The 17,492-nt window shown below is 38.8% G+C and overlaps 1 protein-coding gene across 4 annotated transcripts in view; it reads right to left on the reverse strand.

Moving 5' to 3' along the window:
* Positions 1–17,492, reverse strand: part of KIAA0232 (KIAA0232 ortholog) — a 62,503-nt gene that overhangs the window by 2,640 nt on the left and 42,371 nt on the right. For 2 of the 4 annotated variants that reach the window (XM_030270690.4, XM_030270693.4), the window contains 5 exons: positions 16,748–16,814; positions 15,302–15,383; positions 10,736–14,033; positions 3,069–3,150; positions 171–1,089 (listed from right to left, as the gene is read on the reverse strand). In XM_030270690.4, the coding sequence (XP_030126550.4) occupies positions 692–1,089; positions 3,069–3,150; positions 10,736–14,033; positions 15,302–15,383; positions 16,748–16,814 (3,927 nt within the window). In that variant the 3' untranslated portion in view covers positions 171–691. Of the gene's footprint in view, positions 1–170; positions 1,090–3,068; positions 3,151–10,735; positions 14,034–15,301; positions 15,384–16,747; positions 16,815–17,492 lie in introns of those variants that run through there. The other 2 variants (XM_030270691.4, XM_030270692.4) reach the window with 2 other exon arrangements.

The raw sequence follows: 17,492 nt of genomic DNA on the forward strand, positions 1-17,492 counted from the left end.
TAAGGATTTAAACTGACAGTGTTGATGGGGAACAATAAAGAACATGCTTGCTTTTCTCTGGGCTGGGAGGGTTATATGGTTTTGTAGTTGTCCAAGAGAGATGCCATGATTACAGGGCAAGTCCTCCTCTTTCCTGACTTAGTCCACTATGTAGAAAGGACTGCAGAATAGCAGGGGGAAAAGGTGGTGCTTTAATTATTTTTTTTCCGATTCCTTAATTTTAAGATTTGCACAAAACAGCAAGAGAATCAAAAGTGAACTCAGGATGTATCTTTATCACAGTTCATGTTGGAAAAATTACTGTAAAAGTTATCTCCAAAACTTGACAGTATTAAATAGTAAGAAAGCACAGCACAGCTCTGACTAAACTTCAAGCAAATGTATTTTAAATATATTTTCATCTGAATGAGTAAAGCCACAGCAAGCATGTCACAATGTTAAACTAAGTGCTGTCATCACTCTGAAGTTAAAAGGTATATCAGTAAATACATGTGTACATGAAATCTTTTCCCTAGAGAAAAAAAAAACACAACAGGTTTTTTTTTTTTTTGCTTGTAATGAGGACAGTATTCAGCATATATTATCCTTATGACTTTATTTGCTGGTCCTTTCTGCCCTCATAGTGCACTTCAGCTCACTCTACACTTACTGAAATTAGAAGTTGAAGGAAAAGAAGACTCATGTTTAACACTCATGACAAGCAAATGACAAGCATTCCCAAAGGAAAGTGGCTTTGCTTATCTACTAGAAGTACAGCTGTTTGTACAAAGGGTTGTACTCCCCAAAGTACAACACCCAGAGGAACTTTCAGAAGGATGCTCAAGATGCAGAGGAAGTTAAAAAACAAAGTAAGAGAAGAGAAGCTTTTGAAGTTTTTTGCAGTAATTTCATTTGAGGGTAGACTGAGAACTGTGATGAAAGGAAAGATGCAGTTGCCCACCCTTATAAAATAAGTAAAAATCTTCCTCCCCAAAACCATTGACAAACTTACCATATTAAAATCTAAAAGATGTTCATCATCATTGGATACTTCCTTTACATCTGCAAGTTCTCCTACACCATTCTCTCCCTTGGCATTTGTATAGCACTCTTATATTGTTTTTGTGGGGGTGTTTCAGATGCAGAGGAAGAAAAAACAGAATTGAGGAACACTGTTATTTACATATACCATAAATTAAAGCATCCAGAGATGTATTCTTGGAATTCACACTTTATGCCATGTAAACTCATTGCCTGTGGGGGTTTTTATGGTCTGACACCCATAAAGAAATCAGCATAATACCTCACGGAAGCTTCATCAAATCCTACCTGGATAACTAATAGTAAAAGAAGAAGCTACTTAGTTAATGAAAGCACCTAAAATACCAAAGAGCAAGAATTACTTTGTTTATGATAAATGGTTCAGTACATTTTTAACTCTGATATTGCATTGTGTTCCACATCACTCCTATTTCTATACCCACACAGTATATACTGAAACAGTAGCCTGCTCCTCACTGAAACTCAAGAACCCCAGCTGATGTGAATGGCTATGATTTCTACTTACCAGAGTAAACGTTTATATATATAATATCAACATCTATCATGTAGATAGATACATATGGATCACATGCATCAACACCCACGTATAAAAAGTACCCATACTGACAACCGGATACAGAAAAAGGTTTGTGGAAGAGTAACGCCAGCTGTGAGAATCAGGTCCCGGTCTGGTTTAAACACTGAGTCGCACAGAGCAAACGCTGGCTCTGTTGTCCCTGGCAGACAGCAGAGATGTCAGACATGCTGTCCCTGGCTCTGCCCCAGCAGCTCCTGGGCTCGGCCAGGGAGGCGCTGCCGCAGTGACGGGCGCTCGCCGCCAGGGGCCAGCACGGCCCCGGCCCCGGCCCGGGCACGGCCCCGGGCACAGCCCCGGCCCCCCTCGGGCACGGCCCCGGCCCCTCCGGGCACGGCCCCCTCGGGCACGGCCCCCCCGGGCACGGCCCCGGCCCCGGCCCGGGGCTTTGCGGGGAGCGATCCCGCTCCGGGAAGACTGACGGCTTTCGCCAACGGGGCAGGCTCCGAGCGCCCCTCCGCTCCTGCAGGTCTATTGCTGGGAGCGAAGTAAAAGTTAAGATGTTCTTGAAACCCAAACTGTCCTAAACACCAAGGTAAGGCTGTTTTGGAACCAAGAACACTGTTTAGCTCGTTGCACTTAAAGGTGCGCTTCAAAAATAGTAACTGGCTCATCTACTTTCAGATTATTAAGGAACCAGGTCTCGAATCAAAACTTTCTCATCCTGAGCCTATGCCAACAGAAAGCACCAGAGATCCTGCAAGATACAGAATTGTCTTGTTTAGCTTCTTGCTTTCTATACAGAATAGGTGAATTGGTATGCAGGCAAAAAAAGCTGCCTGGATTCTTGCTGGTCCACTGAAAACCTGGGCTTGAGTCAGCTGTCAGAGGCTGCAGATTCCTGGGAGTGCTGGAAGCACACCTGCTTCTGGTCACCAGCAGCCTGCCTACTAAGACTGGACTTGCTCTCTGTGCAGGACAGAAGAATTCCCAGACTGTCAGTGTGAAAGGAGTGGGCAAGTGGCAAATCCCTCTCCTTCCCAGCCTCAGAGAGATTCCACACATTCACTGAATAACTGTCACATTATTTATGCACACCCATAAGAGGTAATCATAATGTTTTCACACTCTTATAGATTTACCTACCTAATAAGTATTTTTCAGGATGAAACATTAAAAAATGTAATAAAGTGTTTTCACAATCAGAGATTTTCTGTTTATTTAATTGAAGGCTTTGGAATTTAATTAAGTAAATTTGTGTAAAGATTATTTCAAAACCACTTTCTTTTAAAACCAATTTAGAATCATGCTAGAGGTCTACTACAAGTGCCTCTGAAGCTTCCCAGATCTCTCTCAGATTAGAGAACTTTTCGTGGAAGCTTACTGGTGTGGGTTTTTTTAAATACAGACAGTAAATCCAATTCATCTGCAGCAATTTCAATCCGTAACAAGGAGCATTTTATTCTAACATGGGTGCAACAGCAAGTTAGTTCTAACAGGCAGAGGTGCTTACCTTCACACTGTGATGCAGGAAAAAGGGGAGAATAGAGCGCCTTTTCCCACCAGCATTGCTTTTCCTGGCTGCCACTCATTCTCTGCAGATTAGTATTCAATATAGGAAAGTGTTTAGACAATAATCACACTTCATTTTGCCATAAATAATATACTTACATGTAGAGGAGGAAATTCTGGTATTACAATGAATTTTCCTAAGTCTTACAGGTCACACTGCTCAATTGTAACATTAATGGGAAATGACTGTCAAACTGCAGCAGAACATCCATTCTCTGAACTCATAGCCAGTATGAACTCCATGCTGAGTCTCAGACTTTGCCCATACAGGGTTATACACATCCAAACAAAAAAAAAATCTAATTCCAGCCCTACACTTTTTAATCTAGAGAGAGCTATCCAAGGGATGGAAGTACAGTGAAATGTTAGCCAACATGACAAACAGTTCAGTGTAACACAAAACAGAGAAGACAGCAAGCAAAGAGTGGCAAAGTTTGGGAGGATGAATTAGCAGTACCATTACTCAATGGAAAAACACAAAATTAGAGAATTGTGTGTCAACATGAGGATAAAGAGGTTATGAGGATGATCAATGATTTGTCTTTATGCTAACACCAAAATTCTCTCCCTTTCCCCGTATTTGAATGCTAGTTTAATTTTACAGAGGCCTTTCCTTATGGCATTGAGGGACATGGCTAAAATAGCAAGAGCTTGTCACAACATGTATATCACCAGTTTCATTGCTGCACCTGAGGTAACCCTGAGCTTTCAAAAGATTATGCCACCCTGTAATATCCTCTATAGATATTAGAATGATTAAAAAAAAAGAAAAAACAACAGTGCAACTGCCTACAACAAACATTAAAAAATGAGCTTCAACACTGACTTTCTCACCAGCTTTCTCAGTAAACTTGAGAATCTTTAAACATGTCAGATTAATAAGCATCCTTTTGCTCCTCCTTAACCTCCTGGAGAACTACACACCCATAGAACCTAAACTGACAAAAACTCATTCCTTAATAAAGAGAAGCCCCCCCTCAAACCAAAGGAGTGACTCAAGAGTGCTGCATTTAGAAACATGTCCTAGATTCAACTTATTTGAACTTATCCATGCTGGTTTCCTGTCATAAGACCCAGGAACAGTCTTTTTGGAACCACCCTCCAAAAACTCAAACCCTTAATTCAAGAAAAGGGAGTTCTTAGAACGGAAACCATCGGTTGGTGTCTTTTTTTAACATTAAAAAAAAAAGAAAAAAAAAGAAGCAGCTCAAGGGTATAAGCAGGACATAGTCAGAAATATATGCATTTACGAATACATTCAATCATGGAAGCTTCACTTTGTGCTGATTATAGATAGAGGCATCTAAACTCCACAGGCACAATGTGTTATTAACTTCAAAGTCTCTCCCCTGCTGCTGGCACACCTGCACATGGGATAAGCTGGATGAACCCCAGCAGGTACTTGCAAAGCCAGCGTGAGTCTGTCAGGGCACAAGAAGCTGCAGCAGCCTTGCTTCCCAGGCTGAGGCACCAGCAGAGCTCAGCACCTGCCCTGGGGTGGCTCCCTGACTGAACTGGCACTGACTGCTTCACCCCTGCGCTTCCAGCACAGCCCTGACCCCTGGAGAGCTGGAGCAGCTCACAGAGAGCTCCCTGCGCATTGCTGGATTTTTGTTTGGAAGGGGATAGAGGACACTTTTAATGTCCATTTTATACATTTGCAGAAGAAAAGTTTTTTTCCTACAGTTGCTTCAGTGTTCCCTTGAAATGCACAGTCTCACACTGTGAATTTTTTTGTGAATTAAAGAGACACTCCCAATCAGTAAATACAAAATACCAACTTCCGAATAGCACCATGAGTCTACCTTCCTTTTTTGCAATCTTTCCCTTTTAAAACAAGATTTTCAATTTACATCTCCTTCTCCTCCTCTCTCACACAGACTCCTATACACTTCCAGTGTTTTAGGAAAAGTTTTATTAAGTTTTCCAACTAACCATCCAAATGGCAATTATTTAGAATGGTTCTGATATTAAATATCGTGACTGGAAGTCTCTCCTCTCTGAAACTATTCATATTTATTTTACTTTATTCTTAAGTTAAACTCATAGACAGCAAGGCAAAAGCAGCTACAATGCTGTTTCACTCCCAGTTTTGCTGCAGGTTGGGAGAGAAGATTGATGGGTTTCCTTTCTGGTTTTAAAGCTAGGCATAGGGTAACTGAGGCATCTCCCAGACTATTAGACACTAATTTGGAAACACCAAATCACTGACTAGCTGTACTGCTTCAGAACGCTTGCTAACAGGGATCATGGCTGACAAGGGCAACTAGAGGCTTGAAGAATGTGAACAGAATAAGCACTAAAGCCTCAGTATGGTCTGAATGAATATTATCAGAACTGTTACAACTGACTGAAAAAAATCATAGTAATCTGTAGGCAAGTATTTCTTTGAACCTGCAAACCCTTACTATCAGGAAGAATACACCACATGAATAATTCAGAAGCCAAAGCAGCAGTGAACCCGTTGACTCCCATTCCAAAAGATCAGATCCTAATTTTACTTCATCAGCCACCCAGTGAAGATACACTTGGCTCAAGAAGCCAGTCACAAATGAACAAAGGGAGTGGAGTCCAGACTTTATAGTCTTAAAACCTATTTGGCAGTAACCTCATTGTTGAATTTTACTGAAAATATATGTGGAAAGGACTCTATGAGATAATGTAACCTCTACTCTTGCACAAAGCTGGAATCAACAACAATGCACTATTCCTATGTTCAGTCTCATCAAAGTAGAATTACCACTGCTTCCCTAAAAAATAATTGAGCCTTACAGTATGCTCCTTGTCTGGTTACAATTCTTATTCTTCAATTTTCCTTAGTGTGATTTAAGGGCATCACATCAAATTCTTTTGTGTTTACCAGAGCCTACCGAGAACACAGTGTTTCCCTTACCTCCTCTAACTATGAACATGGCTTCTGCAAAACTGCTGCCTCTGCTCAGAGTCACTCTTATTTAAGAAAAAACACCCCCAGTTCTTTCACTCTGTTTTCTTAAGTAGTGACCTTTGTGTTTTCTCCTCAAGACATCTTTCCTGATACAAGGAGCCTGATACTCCAGCAGAGCAACTTTTTTCAGGAGGGTATTCCTGTCCATGGATCTCCATGTTGTTGTCTTTTGCAGTGTATTCCTGATTTACACTCAACTCTGATGTATTTGAAGATGCTTTTGTTTCACGTCTCTTCCTCATCTGTCACTCCTCCCATAATGTTTGTACAAACAGGGTTACAATTTTCTGTAGAAATTTTAGTTGTCCCTGCAGGATTGCATTTTATGTTTCAGATGCTGTTCAGATTTAACAACTTTTTGATTCTAATCCGGTCTTCCACTGTAACTGCAGACATTCCCAGTTTGTTATTATCAGGGATTCTCATAAACATGGCACATACTAGAAAAAATAATCATCTCTGTTGTCCTTCAGTAAGTCACTGACTTATTTTGAGAGTGCAGTCTTTCTCCTAAACTAATACTTGGACATTTCCTGTTACTCACACATTTGAGCCATTTACAGTTTAAAATACAGTTTAGCAATGTACAATTTAAGAGGGTCATTAGTTCCATTTTCCCTGAGTTCCATTTTCCTCTTTAAAAACGAGATTTGCTTTTTGTATATTTTCTATCTTCCAAGTGTTCTCAAACAAGTATTCTAGCAAGCTTTTCTCAAATTAGTTGCTGCTCTTCATGATACACAGGTTAATACTGCAGTGACTAACTGAAACAGTGTAACACCTGTATTTCCATTAAGAATGACAATAGATGCACTAATCACTAATTTGGATATTACATTTTCATAGCTTTCCAAGCTTGTTAGCTCCGTTTATCAAATATCTTTCTGTCATCTTTCTGTTTCTGATTTACTTCTAGAACTTCCTGGTATACCAAATATTTTTTGTTTGCTTTGTTTAAACCTTGAGGTTTTTAAACTGTTATTGCGAACTCTATCTTTTTATAGTCCTTTTTCATAAAAGCCCTTCAGTATCTTTGCAAAATAACGTTCTCATAATTAGAAGGTTAGAGCTTAAGAGTATTTGTAAGTGTTTTCATCACCTGTCACAATAACCACTTGCCAAGGACTATCTGGCCCAGTCCTGTCTTAGGTAGCCCCCGAATTACTCACTATTTACAGTCAGTCTTTGCTTTGTATGTGGATGACACTACATGGTCTTTTCCCATTTGATATCCCAGATTTTAAGGCACACAGTAGACACCTCCACATTTTGTCTTCCTCTTACCACTACCTGGATTTATGACAGCTTACCTTCTGCACTGCTGACCTCAGAACCAATGTTTATAAAGCATCCCTCTTCCCTTCCTCCCTTGACAGCCCTTTCTAAAGAGGTTCTACTGCATTACTCCAGTCCAGCACAGAACCCCAAAATCTCAAGGCAAATTCAGTCATGAGATACACAAACACAGATTTCCTCGTCCCCAAAACCAGTGCCTCAGGCATGTTCACACCTTAAAACCTCAGAGATCCTTTTATTTATCTTAAGGACCCAACAGTATGAGCATTCTTTGAGCACACCTGCTGGACTGGAGCCCATGTAAAATTTGTTGACAGGAGATGCAGTGTTGGTATATTCACAGGCCATTAACTGGTGCAGATTGTGTACTTACCCACAACTCCACAGCTAAACAGTAGGAGCATTTACTCAGAAGAAAAAGGACTGTACTGTGGGGGGGGCAAGGGCTGTGTTTGTGGGGTTTTATGTAGTTGTTTGGGTGGCATGTGCTGGTGGTTTTTTGTAGAGGTTGTTTGGTTTGGACTTCTTTTTAAAAATTGTTTTGTTGGTTTCATTTTGTTGTTGGTTTAATTTTAGTTTTTTTTTAATCTTATGGCCAAATATATAAATATCATCCATGTTTGAAAAAAATTCTGCAGAAATTCCTGCTGCAAAATATACTGTAATTCTAAAAGAAGTGCTCTAATACAGAAGGTAAGAGGGAGGAAAGTGAACCAGATTCTCCTACAGTCTTGTTCATAAATAGGAGGTATTCAGAGATGTGTGCTTCCACAGCACATATATAACTCAAGTTTAAGTGATGCAAAACAGGATGTGTTACTATTACACTGTGGTTTATATTAGTATTTTCACATCCATTATTTATGCAAAAATAGTGGAGGTACCTAAGAACACAACTCGAACTTTACGTTAGATGACTGAGTTAAACAATGACTTTAATTTCTGTCCAAAGTCAAGCATAGAAACACAGACCATTTCATTTAAGAAAATAATTTAAAAATACTGGTCTATACTAATCAGTCCAGACCATAGTGCCTGCTTTTCCCCCATGCATGTATGTGTGGGGTGTCCATGAAAAAAGTTTATCCTAGACTATCTTAATGCTCATGAAAATAAATAATATCACTCTTAAAAAGAAAAAAGCTCACACACATCTTTTAGAGACATTTAAGCACAGTAAGAAATTTAAATAAATGCTCTTGAGCCCAAAAGCCAATTACCTTCAGACTCCACCTACTGGTGCTTAGAAAAGCCTGAAGTGTGCACACACCTTCTTGAGACATGGTAGATAGAGGGGGACAAGTTAACCCAGGATGTCTGAGCTCAGGTGGCAATCAAGCTCCCCAAGCCCCTCCAGGAAGAGCTTAATTGCAAACCAAACTGGAGTCTAGACTGCTGAGAGGGTTGTTGGCCCTTGGTACTTCTCAGTGGTTTAGCACTTTGAAGCTATGAAAATGCCTACAAAATCATGTGACCTGAGCAAGGGAAGCAGTAAGTTTTCCTCTTTGCACAAAGGAACTCAAATAAAATGAAATACCAGAGCTTTCTGAGCACTGTTCACTACCAAAAGACCTTTTACAAGCCTCAGAGCTACCATAAGCTATGGTACCACTGTATATACCAGCCACTCACTGCTTTCTTGAATGGATAAGTGGTTGAAGTGAAGATGAGAATAAGCAGCCTCACAGAGCACTACACACCCAGAAAGAAGATCTGAGAATGGCTGGAAGGAGCTTCAGGTTCTTGCTGTCACAAATAACTGTATAATCACTCGTTCATTCATTATGCCCTACTGCATGATGAAGTTAGATTTCACTTACTCCTGGTAAAAGGCAATTCCAGAACCTGTCCTGATTTACAGTCTAAGTTCATTAAGGTTTTTGATGACTCTTTCTGCAAGGCCTGGCACAAATATAGAAACTTCTAAGACTCCAGTAAAGATTTTTGAAGCCACTTCTTCTCTGTTAACTTAACAGAGCTGCAGGAACCAAGATGTCTAGAAAGGGTCTGGAAAAGTCACAAACTTGATTCTCTTTGTGCAAGCAGCAGATACCAACTTACTGATGATGGGGAAAGAAGCAATTAATTTAAAGGAGGATGAGAGAAGAAACAAATAAGGAAGAAGGAAAATAAGAAATCTGATTTTGTTAAACAAAAAAGGTGAGCTTTAGTTTTAGCAAGAGAAAGGTTGCCTATGTATGAGTTAGTGTTTCAAACTTATAATTGAGAAATATGCAATTGCACAACACAAGCTGGGTGCAACTCTTCAGTTGAAAATGGAAAAACTTCCTCCGAATGTAAATACTACAACTGCTGAGTATGTGCAAGAGGAGGCTGAAGAGGAAAAGAAAATGTACAATGCAAGGAAAAGAAAATGTAAGATGTAACTTATACCTATCCAGACAGTATCTCTGGGCTGGTCACACATCTAATTTATTTTGATAGTTAAATGTTCTACTCAAGAACAGAGGGAGCTCATAGCAAGAAAAACTCAGGGTACTTTTGACTAGAAAGGATTTTTTATCTTGATTATTATTTAACTTATGGCTACAATTACCAGAAAGAAACCTCTGAGCTTAACCCATAGTTATGCCGAGGCTTTCTTACGGTACTGTGGTAGTGCCGGATATTTTGCATCCACGTTTTATTTCTTTTTGGCTATATTCTGAAAAGAGGATGCTTTAATTTCCAGACAATTAAGCCTTTTTAAAAGTCTTTCTTTGCTGAAGTTTACATCCAGTAGTTCAACTCCAAATTCTTCTACTTGGAAGAAACTATATTGAAAAGAATGACTTCAGATCTTTTTCTTCAGAATTTTAAAATATGTTTGAATAAAAATCAGTAATATTTCATTCATCAAAATTTATGCACATCTTAACATTTTATATGTAAATCAGATAACCTAAAAACCTAAGGTAAACAGATTTTTAAAGTCACATGAGTGTACACATGCATATATTTCTAAAGGTATGCAAGATGACACCAAAATACCTGAAGATGGCTAATTTTTCACAGAATCACAGAACGACTGAGGTTCAAAAGGAACTCTGGAGGTCATCACATCCAACTCCCTCTGCTCAAGCTGGGCCCAGTAGAGCAGGCTGCCCAGGACCTTGTCCACATGTCTTTTGAAATCTCCAAGGATGGAGACTCTACAGCCTTCCTGGGCAACCAGCACCAGCACTCGGTCCCCCTTACAATAAGCAAGTTTATTCTTATGTTCAGATGGAACCTCCAGTTTCTCTACAAAACTGTATTTTCTAGAGATCTATACAATCACAAACATTTAAACTGAACTGTCACATGACAAACTGCTGGTTATCAGCTGCCAGCTGCAAATTCTGTAATTTTATATATCCACATACCTCTTCATGCTCTCCTGAAGAAACAGGATTATCCTCGTACGTGGGGAAATGACACCCTGCTTTACAACTGCAAAACCTGCCAGTCTCCTCACGTGGCTCCACTATTCTGCAGTTTACTTTAGAGCTCTCCACCACTCTCCCTTCTAGAGATTCTTTCATACTGCATTCTAAACAGGGATCTTGGTTTCCTACTGGCAACATCCCAGCCGATTCTTCTTGGGAATCCAATGATGTCTGTGCACTCTTCTCCATTCCAGACTTTTTTAATCTGGGAAGGAATTTTCCAGATTCAAGCTCTGATTTTCCATAATAATGCCCTTCTTTTTCTGCATCTTCTTCCAGAGGTTTGAGATCTGCCTGTGGATCCTCAAATACATCTACTTGGGGAGGGACAGCAATACCTCCCTCATCTTTTTCTGACTCAAATTCTGACTCGCTTCCACCACCTGGAGAAAGTTCAGATGCAGAAATTGGGCGAAAGTGAGTCCTCGGAGAAATCCGTATAGCCCTGTACTGCGTTCGATCAACACCACATATCCTGGGGTGTAAAACCTCACTGTCTGAATCAGAGCACAGAATAGACTTAGGTTTAAAACTAGGGCTGAAAGATGCAATTCCTTCTGGCTCAAACGAACACTCTACATGAAGAACTTGTGAAAATGGATTGTTCAGGTCAAAGGAAGAGAATGAGTATTCAAGCCCCGGTTCTTCGACTTGAAAGTTACCACAAGCTCCCAGTAAGTCTTCATGGAAGATAAAAGAAAAACCCTTATTTAATCCATTATCTCCGCTCTTTGATTGCTCGTTCTGTTCAAATGATACAAATGGCCTCCATAATTGCCTGTGGCCAGGGGCAAAGCTATTACCTGGAGTCATAAAAACATCTGTACCAGCTATTGTCACCACATCGGAAGCTGCACATTGCAGTAAGCTCCCCTTTGAGTGACCAGGTGGCACCACTGCCCATTCTCCATCACTGTTAAATGTTTTAAGCTCTCCATACACACCACCAAGTATAAATGAGTTTTCTTTATCCTGGTTAGCATCCCAGGGTTTTGATGGTGTGGTATAGTCACCACCATCTACTTTTGATAAATCATTTGAGACAAAGGCTCTCTTCTCTATATTCTCCTTTTGACCTTCCCAAAGGTGATACTCTGATCTTTGCACTGCTTTATTGGGTTCCTGGAGGGTTTCAACTTTTGCTTCTGTATCCAAACAGCAGCAATAGTTATTTACATCAGTTGAAAACAATTCATCTTCTATTCCTTCTATTTCTACCATTGCTGCAGAATTTCTGTCTGTCATATTTGTCCAAATATCTTTAATAACCCCTGAGCTGTAGCCATCTCCATGTGGACTGCTTTCCCTACACCCTTGTGTAGTTTCATAGTCTTTACTTTCTGCTTTTTGTTCTAGCTGAATACCACAGACAGATTCTAGCTTAGATTTCTTTTTGAAAATCAAAGCGGGCATTTCTCCTAAACTTCTAGCTTGTTGCTGGCAGGTTTCTTCTGGCAGAAAATCTAGAATTTCTTCATCTACATAATTCGAAGACACTCTAGGAACTACATAATTAATATCTTCTGCATTAAATTGCGTGGATTCTTCATATGGAATATTTATAGTCTCATTGTCTGAACGTGTTTCTTCCGAGTGTGACCATGGACTACAGGTTCTTGTTGAAAGATTAGAACAGTGTTCATTTTCATCAAAGGCACTATTTTTGGTCCATATTAGCAATCTAGACTGTGTTTTCCCAAGAATATTAGCAGTGCTACTAGAATCTGCATTTTCATTTCCCAAGTTGAGTGTTTCAAAAGAAAATGGTAAAACAGAGTTACTGCATTGCACTTCAAACACTGAAAAACAAGAGTTTATACCAGACCCTTCATTAATATCTGAAAAGAGCTCTTGATTGCCAGCAAGCATGTGTGAATTAAGCATTGTGCTGTCTAGGATGGGGGAGAATCTGATCGGAGAATCTCCTCCAAAACTTTCCCCATCTGCATCACCAGAACTAGAAGATGAACAGCACTCCCAAAATTGAGCTAAATTACTAAGATCTTGCAAGAACCACCCTTCAGCACCAACAGAGCTGGTCGAATCAGTCCATATTGCACTTTCCCCTTGCAACTCCATTCCATCTAACACTATGCAACATTCTGCCTCAAAATCAGTTTTTTCTTTACTCTTCTGTCGAATCATATTTAAAATCCGACTCTCCCCTTGCATCGTATCTGAGGCACCAGGATCCAACATGGATTGATCAATATCCACTTCATAGAAGTGCGTTAGTTCTGACAGATGAACATCATCTAAATACTTGTCGTCCTCTGGTTGAGAACATATTGAGGTCCCAGCGAGGTCAATATCCTCATTTAGAACTGCAGGCATTTCTACAAAGTGACCATCGATGAAAGTACCTGCTGCGAGGTATGTTTTATGAGTATTATTGTTGCTAATACAAAGACCATGCACTGATTCAGACAACTCTTCTACAGCCTCTGATGTTACTCCACATATATCTTCTCTGTTGCGGTACGTAGTCTCCAGCTTGCTTTTTCTGCTAAGAGGAACAAAGTACTCCGTAATCGGCTCCGTATACCACAAGGGCTCTTCTTTATATTCCTTTTCATTTCTACTGTCTAAATACAAATCTTTTCCATCACTACCGCCAGCTTCTTTTCTTCCAATTTCTTTTAATGGCCTTTTACCTCTTTTGCACAGTTGTTTGATGGACCCGCTGCTGCTGCTGCTGCTGTTTCCGCTGTGGACTTTTCTATCAACCTTTTCAGCAGATTTCACTGACAGCCTGCTCTGCCCATTCCGCCCTTTTTTACTCCGAACCTCTCTTGTTTTGTGTCTTACTTTAATACATTTCATTGATGCCTTGTATTCACCTTGATTACCACTAGAACTTGAGCCAGCCTCACTGGATCCCGATGACCAGGAGCGGGGACGCATCTTTCCTTCAGACTTATGTCGGACTTGCTTTTTGTACAAAACAGGCTTTTCTTCAATGGTGTTGTTACTAAACTTGTTTTCTTTCTCGTTTTTACTCTTCTTCTGCTGGGTTCTTTCCTGTACAGTGGCAGATACTTTATTACTTCTGTCTTTAGTTACTTCACTTTCACTATTGCAATCCTTTGGAGAAGATGTATCCGTGCTAGTTGGTGGAACAGTGGATGAAGATGAGGAGCTAGAGTAAGAGCATACTTTGGATTTATTCCATACAGTCATAATTTCCTGCAGGCAAACTGGTTTTTCAGAAAGAGGAGGAAATGCTTCATAGTACCTGAAAGCAAAACAAAAGGGACATGTGGATTGCAGAACTTCAGATAAGCATTAAGATTAGAAAGCATTACTAAAAACACAGCAAAGCACTACCAGACTAATTGCTAAAAATCTAGTTTGCAGTACATATGCACATGCCACTCACTGCACTAACTGAATGATATCAAAGGGAAAATTAAAATGAGCTTTAAAAGTGCATATATTAATATATGTTTAGAAATATACTGCATACAAGTAAAACAATTTCCTTTTCAGAGACCATTAAACATAACTGTAGAGAGAAATTGTAGATGCTTACAAAAGTGGCTCCAGGTTTATTAGATAATGTGGTAATTCACTACAGTCTTCTTAAATGTTTGATTTAGATTATAAATGAGGAAGTCCTGAATTTCAGTTAGTTCAGTCCTGAATTTCAGTTTATGAAATGAGACACTACCTGTCCAGTTCTACATAGTTTGATCATGCAGCTACTAAGAAAAAGCTATTTAAAAAGGTGGGTTTTTTTTTTAGTAGTTTAAGATGCTTAACAGCTTTATACAAGAGGTATGAGATTAAAATACGGTTTTCTGCAACATTTACAGTAGTGTTTGGTGGTAGACAGATTTTTACTGAATCACATATATATCAATGAAAACTTATTCAAAATTTTTAGAAGACAGTTAAATGAAATGCACATTGGCACAATCAGTTTCCTGAAGATTGATCATCCATTTAGTAATATATCTACTAGGCTGTTGCTACTATTAAAAGATACAGAAGCAGTTATACCTCCAGGAGAGGTCAATGACGAAACTCCCTGGGTAGTTCAGTAACACTGCACTCAGGTACTTACTAACTAGGAGATCACTTTGGTTATCAAGAGTTTAAAGGTTATAAGAGTTTGTTTGCCATTTTTGCAATAGAACACAGTGAGATCTGAATCCAGGAAACGGATTATACCCTCCTTGTAAATCTACATGTCAATTAATTGTTTTAAAGGTTTTTGTGTCTTTGACTCAGTCTTCAGGAAACTAAAATAAAGTATGGTTTGAGTTCTGTATATAGTCAAATAAACAGTCTGGGCTTTGACAGAAATTAAACTAGCCCATGGTACCAAGTGCTTATATTTAAATATACAAGATTAACAAAAGAAGATGGCATGAAAAGTAATGTATATCTTAATATCCACTAAACTCCACATTTCTACCTAAGTTAACTTCATTTGTGTTAAAATATGGGAATAAAAAGAGAAAAGCATTCCAGATAATAATAAGAAAAAAAAATGCATACATTTCTACTTGATCCTTTGCTGTGGGAGATAAATCAGTCTCAGGAGTCAAAGAGCCTTCTAACTTTTTGTGAATCTTCTCCTCTGTTTTGGAAGAAAATTCCAAATGCTTAACAGAAAAATTCAAAAAAAGCCAGTGTACTTTATAACAGTATTTAACAAAAAGCAACAGGATGTATAACTGTAATAGTAGTAAAATTTCCACACAACACTGTAAGTAACATTAAGAAATAACAAATTACTACCGAAGATTCAAGTTTTTCACAGTTGTCCAGTCCTGCAAATCTGACCAAACATGACTGGCCAGCAGCTCCATGCAACCTCATGGCTAGCAATGCCCCACTGGGAAGATTCCTACTGAATGTTTAATTGTTCCGTATTCAAATCCTTCTCTCATTCTTGCATTGCTACAGTCACAAAAACTATTTCTCAAAAATCAGCTATTTAACTAAATGTTTTTATCCTTGGCCACATCTAAGTTCTCATGTGTTTCACTGAAAGGAAATATGCTTGTAGTAATTTTTGAGCTGTAAGTGGATGTAAAGGCATATTTACTGTGTAAGAGGTGACTGAAGATTTTCTAATTCTTTATATTCAAAACTTTAAATTAAAAAAAAAAGTGAGACATACTATTTTTTTATTTTATTTTTTTCAAAATAAATGCTCTAAATCATCTTGGCTCAGGAAGAAATTCACAGCATTATGAAATACTAAGAGCTGACTAAGGATTACTGTTTAAAAACAAAAACAGGGAATGGAAACAGCTAAAACCATGCTTTAAGCAGGTAAATGTTTCTCTTATTTACAGCTACTTATAGTACATAATAAGCATATTAATTTTTTGATGACTCTAACTGTCCAAGGCTACTGCTGTGTGCCTGAGCAAACATTTATTTGTGATGAATTTTCACTGGAGACAACACAACTTTACATTATGCTCCCTCCCCCCTAAGCTTGACATCATAAAGTGCCCATTATCATTCCCCTATAGCCCAAAAAATTTATGTAGTGGTAGTTATTTGAATGCTTTTCACACAAATAGTTTCCACATAATTATTTTGAGACAAACCTGCTCTTTGCAAGCATCAATACAAAAAAGGAATAGAATCAAGCCTACTTTATTTTCGTTACTTTTGGTAGGGAGGGGGGATGCTGAATTTGGAATATTTACTAAAAAAGCAGGCACAGCTGGATATGAATAGTTATAGCTTTTCATGAAGAAAGCTCTATTTGTGACTGGCTATTTCTTAGTAAATAAAGCATACCAATACAAAATTACTTAAATTATTTGAATGAAATTATTCAAATGTATTTTAAAATTGCATGGCCTGTACTAAAAGCTACTGAAAAACAGCCTGCTCCCTCACACCCACACTGTCTCAGAATGTTGCAGAATTGATAAATACAATACATGGCCTCAGAAGTTTAAACATTTTTTTTTTTCTCACCTTGCTTACTCTGAAGGTCTTTCAGTTTGGAGCAAAGCTCCTCCACTAACGTTTCAATCCCAGAACTCTGCACGACAACAAAACCACGTGGGAAAAAAAAGAAAAGAAAAACAGAAAACATAACTTACTAAAAATAATTTTAATGTCATACAAATATACCAATACAGTAAACATATCTTAGCAAACATACTGTTCGTTTTGCACAGTAACTACACATGAAACATCAACAAAAATCATTCCTAGTATAAATCCAATCCTATAAATACATTAGTTAGAGGTCAAAATGATTCCATGGGACACGAAGATACATTCACACAGAGGTTTCAAACTACAGGTCACATTGTTGCATCATTGGATATCCAAAGCTTTGCAAACACAGCATGTCACATTTACTGCATGGTGTTGCTGCAGATTTAGCCAGAGTCTCAGGACAGACCCACTGATCACTAAGATGCATTTCAAAAAGCTAGGCCTGATCCTTTCGGCTGCACAATTTATACCTTTGGGAATGGGCCTGTTAAAAGGATACAGAAAATCAGGCATGGAGGTGGAAAGGAGGTATAGGAAGGTGTACTCACATATGTGACAGAGAGGGAGAGGAAATGCTTCCACTGTATCTGTATGCAAAACCCATCCCATAGTCTTGCCAATTTAAAATGACTAGGTACTTTTTTCTTTTGAAATATTGTGTTATTAACAGCATAGGAGAGGAGAGGGAAAAATAAACACCTTCTTCATATTCCTG

This window comes from Taeniopygia guttata, chromosome 4, assembly GCF_048771995.1.
Source record: "Taeniopygia guttata chromosome 4, bTaeGut7.mat, whole genome shotgun sequence".
Classification (NCBI taxonomy): Eukaryota; Metazoa; Chordata; class Aves; order Passeriformes; family Estrildidae; genus Taeniopygia; species Taeniopygia guttata.